This window comes from Podarcis muralis, chromosome 11 (assembly GCF_964188315.1).
Source record: "Podarcis muralis chromosome 11, rPodMur119.hap1.1, whole genome shotgun sequence".
NCBI lineage: Eukaryota > Metazoa > Chordata > Lepidosauria > Squamata > Lacertidae > Podarcis > Podarcis muralis.
Genome location: NC_135665.1, coordinates 37,960,557 through 37,974,861, shown reverse-complemented (window position 1 = coordinate 37,974,861; position 14,305 = coordinate 37,960,557). Strand labels below are relative to the sequence as shown.

Sequence of the window (14,305 nt, the reverse complement as noted above, 5' to 3'; positions counted from 1 at the left end):
AGGGAACCTCCAAAAATCTTGCGAAGCAGTTCCTCCTCTGGCGAGGAGGAAACCCCCACCTCCAGTGGAGAGGAGGTGCGGAGACCAGGGGATGCTAGAGAGAGCTTCAACACCGAGCCTGAGCAAACAGGAGAGGAGGGAAGTACCCCTTTGCCAGCGCCCATTCTGCGCAGTAGGTTTCGGCGCAGGGAGGGGCAGAGAAGGTTGAGGGTCACGCGACTGTTATGCTGGGGGAGGTACAAAAACCCACCACTTCCAGATTCTGCTAGCGATTCAGCCAGACATGAACTTATGACACTCTTCATTGTAAATAGCTTGCACTGAGAATAAAGCCTGGAAAAGACAAGTCAGAGTCTTGCCTGTTTGCTCTCGAGCAACCACATCAGCATCTGACAAGCTATGATAATTAGATAGAACCCTGATGTTCATAAACAATGTATCTTTGCATACAAGATATTGGGGAGAATCAAATGGAAGAGAAAAGCTGCTCTTGTGCCTTACTTGTAAGCTTGTCAGATGGCATTTGACTGACAAGTGTGGTAACAGATTGTTGGACTGGATAAGGGAACTAGGGTCCCAAAAGGCTGTTGGACTCTAGCTCCCATGAGCCCCAGCTAGTATGGCCACGATCAGGACTGAAGTCTTCCCAGATGGAGTTACAGGTTCCCCATCCCTGGACTAATGCTTTGATCTGATCCAATAAGGTTCTTCTCATTCATAACATTTCATGAAAATTTTTCCATCAGTGTGTTTGGCAATCCCTGCTAGAACCCCTATGATTTCGTGTGCCACAGAAGTTCTACCAAGAATTAGTGAACACAATGATGGTCACATTTTGCAAAATCTGATAACCTCCAAACTACCTCTCAGCAGTTCCCTCCAACCTAGTGCCAAAATTATCTTTTCTATTTCCTTCTTTCCTTCCTGGCTCAGCTTTGGTTTGTTATTCAGAAAACCCAATGCATATGTACACGATTTATCATATATCCCCTTTCCATTTTCTGCAGGCATCAGCAATATGCAGCCAAAACAGCAGTTACAGATAACATTATTCAGTCATATCCACACCAGACATTTAAAGCACCTTTATACAATTTTAACAGACATTGAGAATTTGGGAATTGTAGGTCTGAGAGGTAAGCACCCTTAGCAATCTACAATTCCCAGGTCCTTTTGGGGGAAGCCATGAAAGTTAAAGTGGTATAAGGGTGCCTTAAATGTATGGTGTTTCTGTTACCTTATTTAAGAAGACATTCTCCAATGCTTTTTCATATTCCAGTCACCCCTGTTTATCTAACACAAAAGTATATCTTATTAATAGTTGAAACTGATTTGCTAAGCAGTCTAAACTTATAATAGTGGAATATTTTCTTCACATAAATTATATTTTTCCAATTCAAAATCCTGCTCCAAGGCACAGCTGTCTATTCTATTTGTACATTACTAGAGGCAAGCTATAATGTTTGAAATCAAATGTCCTCCCCTGCAGCAATTTTAACAACTACTTAAATCTTGCTGTTACCACCCTTGAGAAATTACTTTACAATGTTATAATATTTTCAGATACTGTATGTCAGTATTCCACACAAATCTTCAAGCAGTTGAACAAATCGAGGTATCACACTGGATGGAAAGAAAGCAGCAACTTCTAAATATTTTGGGACTCAAGTCCTTAAAAGAGCACCTCCCCCAACATCAACCATCTTGGATCTTACACTCAGCAAGTGAGATTTCATTGGTGGTGCTGCCACTGGGGACATGCAGTTGATGATGATCTGTGACAGGGCCTTTTCAGTGGTGGTTCCCCTTTTGTGGAATGCCCTCCCTGGTGAAGTGCACCTGTCTCCCTTATTATATATATTATTTGGGGACTGTAACTTACTACTTTTCTGTTTTATTTATATTGTCTCATAAAATATGTTAAATTTAGTGTAAAATATTAAAAGTATACTCAGCTCTCTGCATCTATCACCACTGATAATAATGCAAGGTGGTTAAATCCTAAGCTATGCAGTGTGTGAATTTTTCTTTCAGGCATACAGTGACAGATGTACAAGTGTAATTTTCAGCCAAGCCATGCCACTTTAAGTATCCCAATGTGGATCAAAGGAAAACAATATTCACTTTTTTTAACCACTGACCCCTTCTTTGCATGGACTTTATCCATACAGGGCACCCTCACAGCGCAACAGCCTAGAGTCTGGACAGCGAGGCACAAGAGCAAATGCAGATTGAGAAAGTCTAAGTAAACACAAAGCCCAACCACAATACAGTGGTACCTTGGTTCTCGAACTTAATCTGTTCTGGGAGCTTCCTGCAGTCGAGCAGAAGCCATGTCGGATGTTCTGAAAAATGTTCACAAACCAGAACACTTACTTCCGGGTTTGCAGCATCTGGGAGCCAAAACATGTGAGTACCAAGGTGTTTGAGAACCAAGGTATGACTGTACCCTCAGTCGTTCTTTGGGCTCTTGACAGCAGGATGGGAACAACAATGAACAAGCTTTCCCCCAAAACAGAGAAAGGTAAAGTTAAATTAGAAAATGGACGGAATAAAGGAAGAGCTTACCCAAATCCAGAAAGTAAACGACAGAAGAGAAAGAAGCCATAGCCCTGGACAAATGATGAAAGGAAGGCAAAGAATCCATTGACAGACATACATATGAGAAGAGACTGTCTCCTTCCCACCTTGTCTGCCAATCCTCCCCAGAAGAATGCCCCCACCATCATCCCAAGGTATACTATGCTACCTGCAACACACAAAAGAGAATATGTTACATTAGGAAGGATTGCATAGTTCTCAATATCAACTCCTAAGTCACTGTTCCCCCTCAGCTCCCACACATAACACAATTTACTTGCAAAACAACTATGTACATTTATTGTAGGCGAGTAATTTGAATACAGATTTGCAAAGGAAAAAAATTACTCCTCTTATATGCATCCTTTGTTTCTGACTTACTGAAAATTTGGTACTTTTTTAGTTATAGGCACACAGCTGCAAGAAAGTAAAAGAAAGGGCAAGCAAATTTGGGGGTTGAGATGTTTATATCCTACCTTTTCTTGCAAGGAGCTCAATATGGTGTGCATTGTCCTCCCCCTACCCATTTTGCTCTCAAAACAACCCTGTGAAGTTGGCTGAGGGACTGTGCCTGGCTCATTGTCATTCAGTGAGCTTCATAGCTGAGCAGAGATGTGAACCCCGGTCTCCCAGATCCTAGTTCAACACTGGCCACCACACTGGCCCTCTCCATCTTTCCACTGCAACATCCATGCAAGGTAGAGACATTATTACAGTTCAGGGGGACATTAAGCTGCGGGAGGTGGGGGTAAGCTGGAGCAGAGCCAGTGAGGGATGTGAGCTGAAGAAAGTCCCAAGAGCCAGACAGAGTGGCCAGGGGGGGCATATTTGGTCCCAGAGCCTGAAGTTCCCTACCCCTGCTACATAGCATCTCATACCCAGAATTTTTCCATAAACAGCGGGCTAAAATTAGTTATGTGGATAAATCAATACCATGCAATTAACTAATGCAACTACGTTGCAGGAAAACTTTGTTATCAACAGGATTATTTTCCAAATCATGTGTGCGCTCTCAGAATGTGACCCTTTATAAATGGTTTCAGAAACTAGGATTATTTAAATTGCTTTAATAACAAAAGGGAGGAAATGAACAAGAGAGGATCAGGTTTCTGTATGCTGTGAAACTTGATAGGTCAGTGTACAAAACTCACTACAGATCATGCTTGCTTACAGCTGTTTTCTCTGATAACAGTGCACATTATAGTAATGACTCTGCAGCTTTATCGCTTGTGCTTCAAGAATATTTTAATTTCAATAAACATGCCTTTAAAGAGGGGGGTTCCAAAAGTCCAAGGATGCAGCCAAACCAACCATATAAAAGTATGTTTGTGTATATATAAATTTATTTTGTTTATTTATAAAAATATTTATAGACTGCCCCTTCATATAAATAATCAGGGTAGTATACAAGAAAATTGACGAGTACTGTACTATAAAACATTGAACAGGCTGCTGGCATAAAAAGATCTTCAAGAGGCATCTGAAACATATAGTAGCAAAACTATTGCACAGCATGGAACTGGAAAAAGCTCAGGAGGTCACTAGGTACACACACACACACACACACACACACACACACACACACACTGTATATAAACACACACATATGCATATGTGATTATGTGATAAATATGCATGTTCATACATGCGTGTGCACATACTCTTTATGGCATTTTAAAATCATTTTTACCTGCCTTGCAAGTTATCCACCAGCTCCAGATTGCCTGATATTTGGAAACTGAAATGGTGGCACACAGAATACAATGCATACAAGACCAATATATCTAATTATTAATAGGGGGTTGCCCTGATCCCTTCTATGCATTGTGTTCCACTCCAAAGTGACTTACAAATCAGAATCCAAAGCGGCCTTAAAATGAGGTGGGTGAGAGCTATTCTAATCCCACACTGTGAATAGGTTTGGCACAGATAAAGCCATATCTGAATGAACAGTTTATTGATTTAAACACACACAATGACACACTTCAGTCTCTTCCCTACTGCTCAAGTAGCCAAATTAACAGGTAGTTAAGAGACTATAACATTTAATTGGATGGACACAAATATTGATTTATGTCCAACTTTTTACAATTAAGACAACTGAAGAACAGTAAAAATAGTATTTCTGTCTCTATTCTCACCCTGAGCGTAAAAGAAAAACCACCCCCTACTACGTACTATAAAAATGAGATACTATGATGCAGCAACTACAGAACAGGGTTATCGAAAACCTAGTTAATCCCAGGTAATGATATGAAGTCACTGATGGATTGCTTTAGTACTAGCGCTGAACATATTATTTTGAAGGTATCTTCTCTTATCCGATAGTTCCCTCTGGCATTAGAGCGAAAATCCTAACTGACAAGCCTGAGATAAAGCCTACTTTGTTAAGTCTTTGTAATGCCTCTAATGCCCGGCTTCACTTTCCTCTGAAACTGAGGTGCCTCTGATATGTTTTCTCCCTCTCAGACTTTTGATGTGAAATGCAGCAACAGCATTCACGTAGTTCTCAATCGACCCTGTCATGGTAACAAATTGGTGTGACTCTGCAATTTGAAATGCACTTTTTATGGCAATACTCCAAGCTCAGAGTGATTATGAATGGTGCATGTGACTGAACAACACAATGTGTTTCCCATGCAATGTTCTGGGATTAATTCTACTCACAAACAAAAACCCTACAGCCGGTAATTGGCCATAGGATCACTCTACAGTCATGTCTCTACATCATATCAGAAGCCCCTGTTTGGCAAACAGGGAAAATTCTGGATGAAAGACCAGCATGTTCAGGGGTTGCATGAGGACAACTTTCTGCTGACAATTGTCTCTTCCTACAATGCTTCCTACATTGCTTTACAATGCAAAGATGTGGATGGCGCTGTGGGTTAAAGCACAGAGCCTAGGACTTGCCGATCAGAAGGTCAGCAGTTCGAATCCCTGCATGAGCTCCCGTTGCTCGGTCCCTGCTCCTGCCAACCTAGCAGTTTGAAAGCACGAAGTGCAAGTAGATAAATAGGTACCACTCCGGCGGGAAGGTAAACACCGTTTCCGTGCGCTGCTCTGGTTCGCCAGAAGCGGCCTAGTCATGCTGGCCACATGACCCGGAAGCTGTACGCCGGCTCCCTCGGCCAATAAAGCGAGATGAGCGCCGCAACCCCAGAGTCGGTCACGACTGGACCTAATGGTCAGGGGTCCTTTTACCTTTACCTTACAATGCTTTCCCACCTGTGAGTTGCTGAAAAATAATAGTGGCTTGAATCCCAACAAAGGCAGCATACACACCATTAATTAAAAGCTCACCCCACTGCAAAAAATCCTGTGAAATGTAGTTTGTTAATGGTGCTGGGAGTTGTAGCTCTGTGAGGCATAAACTACAGTCCCCGAGATTTCGGGGAGGGGGGGGAGGTGGGTGTGTGCACTGCCAAAGTTGGCAATAGCATGATATTCAGTGCATTAAATGTGTCAAAAGTAATAGAAAACTTTTATTAGGTGACTAGCTGTATGATATAAAGAAGAAATTTTGCACAGGCAGCCAATGAGCTTTTAAAAATGTTGCCTGATTTTGCAGGGGTGGGGGGGGAGATCTTTGTGTTCTCTTATGCCAACAGAAGTTGGGTCTAGTAAACGCTGACACATTCATTTTCATCAAAGAAAAAAATCATTCCAGCACAAGCAAACATGGGATTTCCTTAGCTATCAAAATGCGCTCCTCTAGGGAAAATAAAAAAAATATTCACTGGAACTGAGGTCGTAATCCTTGGCCTCAGTAAGACAAGCAAGCAGTATAATCCAAAGAAGCACAATGCGCTGGGGATCATTCACATTTCAGGGTAGAGCACATAAAGCAGGGGGAATTAAATGTAGCACTGTGGCAATCATCCTGCCAGTGCAAGCTTTTCAGCTTGCCAGATGGAATTATTCACCTCTCTGCCCCTGCTGCTTTGGGACTTCCTCTGGCCCCACCCCAATTTTGGAAAGGTGTAGGAATAGGAGGGGAGGGGAAGTCGCGTTGTGCTACTGGGATACGTTAGTTGAATCCCAGTATGTTTCTTAGCATGTATATATTGAGGTAGCTCATCTAGATGAATATAATGCCACATTGTTGTCGTTCATCTCATCCTTTTCTGGAAAAGAACACCTCATCCCTTGACAGAACTTTCTTTTTTTTTTTTAATCAATTCCTTTCAATTAAAATATCTGTTCTAGACCAAAAAGTGCCTACCTGAAGATTTCAAGCATGGCATTTTGAAGCACTGCCTGTTTATACTGTGGAGCAGTGAGAAATGGAAGAGCCACAGATCAGTGGTAAGAACAGGTGCTAGAGGTCCTGTATTCAAGTTACTGCCACTCTCATCAGGTAGCAGGCATGGGAAAGACCCTGACCTGGGATCCTAGAATACCACAGCCAGTCAGAGCAGATGAGTTAGATGGATAAACAGACTGACCTAGTATAAGGCACCTTCCAGTGCTAAAAACATCATCCAGTCCTCAGTGAGCCTTTCAATTCCCCATGAAAAAGAGGGTTGAAGCCTCAAACACTTCAGTCTCTCCATTTTGAAATGGGAGTATATACACATTAATGGCTTAAGATGTGGCAATGTTGTTTCCCTCAGCAGCGTATGAAGTCACATTTGCAAGCTGCTGTAGACATCAGAGAGAGGGCTCGTGTCTCTTCACCAGATGCACATTAGGGCTGTGCAATAAATCGCCAAACCCTTGAGTATCGTTATTGAAATAACATTGTGGTAAGTGTTTCAACAAGGCAATATACCGGATGAACAAAAGTCTTCACCCGGTATCTTTCCACTTAAAGGTAAAGGTATCCCTGACTGTAAGGTCCAGTCGCAGACGACTCTGGGGTTGCGGCGCTCATCTCGCTCTATAGGCTAAGGGAGCCGGCATTTGTCCGCAGACAGCTTCCGGGTCATGTGGCCAGCATGACTAAGCCGCTTCTGGTGAACCAGAGCAGCACACGGAAACGCCGTTTACCTTCCTGCCGGAGCGGTACCTATTTATCTACTTGCACTTTGACATGCTTTCGAACTGCTAGGTTGGCAGGAGCTGGGACTGAGCAACAGGTGCTCACCCCGTCAAGCCCTACTGAATTCAACGAGGCTTATTCCCAGGAAAGTAGAAGTTTAGTTGAACTCAGTGGGACTTATGCATGCACAGGTTGTACTTAGACCTCTGAGTGGGGAAGCAGATGCAACTTGACTAGTAAATTACTTAAACTACTCTTAAATTGGTTGGAAATATATTAAATATAATATATGGAAGTTTATTTAATATTTGTATTAAATCTACTACTTCTTTACCATTTAAGGCCCTCCTCCACCGCAGGAAGCCTCTTTAAGGCCCTCGGCTGCTGTGAGGAAGTGCAGCACACCCTCCGCCATTGTGGGGAGGTATGGCAAGACCCTCTGCCACTGCAGAGGCGTGGCAAGGCTCTCTGCTGAGGGGAAGCCCAGTGCACCCTCCACCACTTTGGGAAGGTATGGTGGGACCTCTGCTACCGACATAGATATATGCATATATCGTGGTATATCAAGATATCGTGATATTTAGCTGGTGATATATTGTGATGTTGAAAATCAGATATCTTCCACATTGCCTGATTTGTTTTCCTGCACCTGTAACTCCTGAACTGAAAGTTGTTATCTGCACATGCACAAAGGCTGTCTGAAATGTACACACCTCAGTTTATTCACAGCTTGCATTTTCAAATTAGATGGAAGCTCATTTGAGGAGAAACACATCAAAGGAGTATTTCTTGAAAAAATGCAAGACACAGGTAGATTGTGGGCAACTCAGAAAGCTGTGGGAGCGCACTGGAGCAAACGGCAATGTGTATATAGCATGAGAGTGAATTAATATGACAAAATGAATGGGATACACACTAACAATTGCTATAGATGTTGTTGGACTCCAATTCCCATCAGCCACAGCAAGCATGGCCCACGCTTAGGGGTGATGGGAATTGGAGTCCAACAATTTCTGGAGGGAACTATATTGGCTACCCCTAGTCTAGAAGCAACTAGAAGCTGAAGCAAAGTGGGCAGGGACCTGAAATATCTCTTTGATGGGAGGCAACTAGGTGTCCCGTAAGAGTACAGATAGTATGAACATTTGCCCTCTAGCATATTTTATTAATAAATGTTTTTATATGTGTGACACATTTTCTTCCAAAAGGGGCTTTGAGTCTCAGAATTTGGAATTCCCAGGAGCTGCGAAAATCAAATAAACAAGTTCAGCATCTTGATAGATGAGGTCTTGTAAACCATGATTTATCTATCGTGCAAGATTATCGAAACATGATGCCTGTGGAGAGCTCAATGATGTGTTAAAGATCTTCAGCTTTGTTTCAAAAGTAGATGTGACACCTAATGATTTAAACTGTGATGTATTTTCAGCCAAAGAAACCCAGACTGCTGAGGTGCCCACACACACAAAAATGAAGACAGAGACCAAATTAAGTGTGCAAAGTCAACAGGGCTTTTTTCTATTTTCAACATATTTGCATTTCTATGAAACATGACCATTGGTTAATGGTATTATAATTAAAGTGGTACTCGAAGATGGAAGTTTAATACTGGCATAGAGCAAATGAAATTTTGAGCAAGTTACATATCACTGGAGTGGGAAAGCAAGTAGTTCGCTCTTACTCAATTGTAGAGTTGGGGTGTTTCCCCTGGTAACACCGTACTACACAGATTTGTATTTACTTATAATCCACCTGTCCAGTGCTTTTTTCTGGGGGGTGCAGGGGTACACATACCCCTAAACATTTTGTGAATCTAAGTTTGACCTCATTGAGGGGCAGTATTTCTATATGAGTAGGAAAATGAGAGTACCCCTATATATTTTTAAGAAAAAAAGCACTGCATTTGTCTCCCCAAGGGAAATGTCCAAGCTGCTCATGAAAAAGGCATAATATTGTCTTAAAACTGCAGTATAAAATCAGTATAATCAAATACCAGAGAAAAGGAGAATAATTCCATAAATACAGCTAAATGGGAATGTAACCACATCCAATGAAAATGTTATACTCTGGTGAGAAAGAGACAGACTATCCTTTTTTCAGAAAAGCAAAGGCAAGGTTTTTTTTGGGGGGGGGACTGCTCATGATGTGTTTATGCACCTCTCTGTTATTTCACAGAGCTTGGTATTGATTTAAAACACTGACGGGAAACCTTGTCCTCCCATATGTTGTTGGACTACTTCTCCCATTATCCCTGATCACTGGCCATGCTGACTAAGGCTGATGGGAGCTGGAGTCCAGCAATACTTTGAGGGCCACAGGTTTCCCACCCTTGATTTAAAGACATGTTTTACAAATGTTAGCAGTGGGGCCAAACTCACTATGAGAAACAAAGCATCTCTCAAGAAAAACCATCTCCAGCCTTAGTAGCTATGGTTTTGCTTTATGCACTGAGAAGCACAAACATGTGTTCCATTTCTCCAGCCCAACTTCTGGACAGAATGGCTCAATGCAATGCTGGACCTGCCCTAAAGATATTTGGTAGCAAAGCGCTTACTCAAATGCTCTCTGATTCAAACTCCATTAAAGTTTTGAAAACTGTGCAGAACAACTGTTTTGGCAAAATATACTGTCTACCATCAGGAATATCAGCAGCTTTTCATACAGCATCCAGGTGGCCAACAATTAAGACAAGAGCAAACTGAACTCAGTTAAAGTATATCTTTAAAAATTGCTGCTATGCCTATTGAGTGTTTTCCTGCTATATGAAATTGGGTGATAACCAGCTATGGACAGCAGCTTGCCAATTATGTTTTGGACTATTATTATTTTACAGAACCGTGCTCCGTTTGACCTTGAATAAGAGTCAACTAAGGAATAGCTCAGTTGGTAGAGTATAATTTCAGGGTCGTGGGTCTGAGTCCCACATTGGGCAAAATGATTCCTGCATTGCCAGGCGGTTGCCCTAGATAAGCCTGGTGGTCCCTTCCAACTCTACAGTTCTAGGGATTGGCTCTTCTGCATAGAATTAGAAACACTCACTCCCTAGTGAATCTCCCCCCTCACCATGTACAGTCATTTTGTAATTGCACACCATTTCAAGTACTTTTGTAACACATTTCTGAACTATTCCTGCACAAGTCCCATGGAAACAAACTGAGCTGAGATTTCTCAAAACAGATTTTTCTGAGAAAATTTATGGGATTTCCTTTTTCTTTTTCACACACCCCACCCCTTGAAAAAAAGCAAATGATATTCTCCAATAATATTTTTTGTTATTGCCACCAACATTCTTCCAGAATGACACTAGGGCCAGGAGGATGCAAAATGGCAGCCAGGCTGCCAACACATTTGGCTGCAGCTGCCACTTGTAGTGTCAGAGGGGGAGAGTGACAGAGTCGAGCTACTGCCACTACTAATGGAAAGCCCCACTCCCGTAGAAAAGTGATCAACAATTTCTCCTCCCCCAGGTCCACCACCACCACCAATTTCTTTGCCTATAACTACAATAGATAATTTTGAGAGGCCACTTGCACCCAGTTCTATTCAAACGCTCCTAATGATGAGGCTCTTTCTTCCATCTCTTTGTTACACGGTATTGACATGTATTCTTGATACTAAGCTATGCAGCACGTTATCAACATATTATATTTATTCTGGATTCAGTTTTTTTTGCAGTTTTTTGTCCTATGATTTAGGAACAGCTACTTATTTTTATTGGTCATGACGAAGGGCAGAGGAAAATCTTTTCTTTTTACACATACAACAAAACAAAAGAGAGCCATGGTGGTATCGTAAAATACATTTTGTGAACCTCACACACAGAGCTAACAAAGCAAAGATAGTTATTTGTTTTCATCAGAGGGAGCACTGTCAAATACATACTAGACAATATCTGTCTAATTTATGACACAAGCCAGGCAAGGATGTAAATAATACTCACCAAGCCATCCTGATCCAGAATTAGGAATACACATGTCTGTCTCAGCACTGGGCAATACAAATCCAACCACAAAAACTTCCACCCCGTCAGCCATCAGCGCCATCCCAAGAACAAAGAAGAGGGCCCACTGAAAACGTCCATGCCCACATTCTTGAATGATGAGCTCATACTGCTGTGCCAATTCTTCTTCATCAGCTTTTCTCTCCGTTTCCAGTTCAAGACGATCTTTGTAGTCGTCTCGTACGGGCTGACCTAAGGCTCCGATCCCATCCTTGTTCTGAGTCGCATTTGGGATTCCCTGATATTCCCCCTCATAAATCTCATCATCTTCATCATGCCCTTCAGTCGCGTCACTTGATCCTTCATCTTCATTCGCCTCCCCACCGTAATTTCCTTCTTGGGTATAGTATTCATCATCTTCTCTGCCTTGGAATCTATTGTAAGATCTTTCCGTATATTCGTCTTGAGCCTTCTCTACAACTGCATTCCCTTTCCTCCCTGTCTGTTTCTTGACTACCTTGGCAATGTCCTGAGCCCCTCTCACTAATGAAGTATTATCTTCCATCTTGTAAGCTCCATCCATCTTGTGTTAATCAATGTGTGACTGAACTGATTCCGTGTGCAAGGGAACTATTGTGTGCTGGAGAGCAGCAGCAAGAGACTCCCAAGACACATTCGGTTCCAAAACAAGATCTAGGAGAAGAAAAATAAACACAAGAAAATATTTTAAGTTTTGTTTGTTCTGCATAGAATCACAAAACTAAAAAAGAACACAGGATCTACAGTCACCGTTGCTCAAGAGGCAAGACTATCTACCCACCAATTCCCCATGGATTAACCCACACTATTGCTAACCAAGAGTGCACCAAAAGCAGAGAACTGGTGCACTGCAGAAAGGCTCCTGCAGAGTAAATAGCTCCTGATGACACAAGGAAGGAACCCGAAAGGGGAAAGCAAAAAACATTCAGGTATTTTTGCTGGCTTCTCTCATTTACATGCAGTAGCGTAATTTTCCAACATACAGCTTAAAACACATGGGTTTGTGTGTCACGAACATATTACAGATACAAATATGTATTATGAAAGGTAACTGAAGCATTTCCAAAAGGAAAACAGTAGCTTGATATATAGTACTACTGTATTTGCTGTTCCTCATTCGTATCAGTCCTGCTGTTTATAATGAAGAGCGCTGCTGAATTTTGAAATTCGTCATTTGGAAGACCTAATAACAGCAACTGGTAATGTTTACCTCAAAATACAAAGTGAGGATTACAGCCACATTTCATTCTAAGGTTTGGATTTCAGTCCAAATGGGAGAAGTCAGCTTCTTCTTCCTTCCCTTCCTGTCTTATTTCAAATACCCTCCCACTCTCTTGAGAGGGAAAAAGTTCTACGCCCCCCCCCCCAGCTCCCTGATCTTTCTTTCCTTCCACCTACTCAGCATGTAGCTATGACTGCAAGGTAGCCACCAGGAGTGCTGGAAAATGTAGTTTCCCCTTTACTATTTCCCAGGGCTTCTGTTTTCCAAGTATTGGGGGAGTAGTCCATTTTCCAAAGTGTATTTAGGAATGTAAACATAATCACATGTTCAATGAATACATCAGAGGGATAGCAAAAGCATCCATGCTGACCCTACTTCTCTTGACCAAGTGTTCATCCAAACATGTAGAGCACTTGTAGATACAAAATTGTGCACCTTTTGTGTCTTTTCAAGTTTTCAGATCCTTAATTTTAGGGTACAAGAAGATTGCATTCACTGAATGTCCTTCTGTGCATTCATTTAAAGCAATATTGTTGCATAAAACTGTTCATCCACTGTGGGGATTTGGTTTTCCCTCTGTGAAGGAAGAGTGGGGAACTGCAAGCTTGCATGTCGGATTCATTCCCTGGGGCTCTCCTGCTTACGCCTCCCCTGCTACAATCAGGCTTGCAAAAAAGCATTTATTCGCTCCTATCAAAGTCCTGTTTCAAACAGCAGAAGGGAATTAACAGAAGGTGGTATGCAGCTGGGAAAGGGAGGATTTAAAGCATAACTGTTGCAGAGAGATGGGCCAATCTTCCCAAAGAGTCCATTTGGGGATGGCCAGGTGAACCCTTCCCTCCACCCCTCAGGGACAATCTGCCAGAAGATCACTCCTATTCTGGCTGCTAGAAAAAAGTTGAAATGCTTTTTTCAAGCCGAATGCTTGAAAGATGCAGGAAAATGTTCACACTCCATTTTGTCTTGGCTATGCACACTGTTGGCCTATGGCTCCCAAGCAGTTAGCCACGAGGGAATGCAGCACTCAGGTTGAAAAAACTACCACACACCTGCTGTGAAGTCTTCACACTGTCTAAGGATTCCAACTTGTGTTCTTAAGTGTTTCATCTATAGTCGTACCTTGGATCCCAAATGCATTGTGAGTCAAATGTTTTGACTCCTGAACGCCGCAAATCCAGAAGTGAGTGTTCCGGTTTGCAAACGTTCTTTGGAAACCGAACATCTGACACAGCTTCTGATTGGCTGCAGGAGCTTCCTGCAGCCAATCGTAAGCCTCGCCTTGGTTTCCAAACATTTTGGAAGTCAAATAGACTTCCAGAATGGATTCCGTTCGACTTCTGAGGTACGACTGTATAAGAAATTAATGACACTTGAAGGCCAACACATAGTGAAGGCAATCCAATTAGAAAGAAAGCCACACGTCTTTACAGGGACTGAGACCTTCCTCCCAAACACTCTTATCACAATGATTTAGCAATTCTGCTAAGACGGGAAAAGGGAGGAATGGCAGCCACACAATAACATTTTCCAATGATTAAGTGAT

The 14,305-nt window shown here is 42.2% G+C and overlaps 1 protein-coding gene across 4 annotated transcripts in view; it reads right to left on the bottom strand.

Annotated features, from left to right (window-relative positions):
- SV2C (synaptic vesicle glycoprotein 2C) overlaps window positions 1-14,305 on the bottom strand; it is a 100,117-nt gene that overhangs the window by 55,821 nt on the left and 29,991 nt on the right. For 2 of the 4 annotated variants that reach the window (XM_077936297.1, XM_028748653.2), the window contains exons 2-3: window positions 11,502-12,194; window positions 2,569-2,749 (exon numbers count right to left, since the gene is read on the bottom strand). In XM_077936297.1, the coding sequence (XP_077792423.1) occupies window positions 2,569-2,749; window positions 11,502-12,084 (764 nt within the window). In that variant the 5' untranslated portion in view covers window positions 12,085-12,194. Of the gene's footprint in view, window positions 1-2,568; window positions 2,750-11,501; window positions 12,195-14,305 lie in introns of those variants that run through there. The other 2 variants (XM_028748654.2, XM_028748655.2) reach the window with 2 other exon arrangements.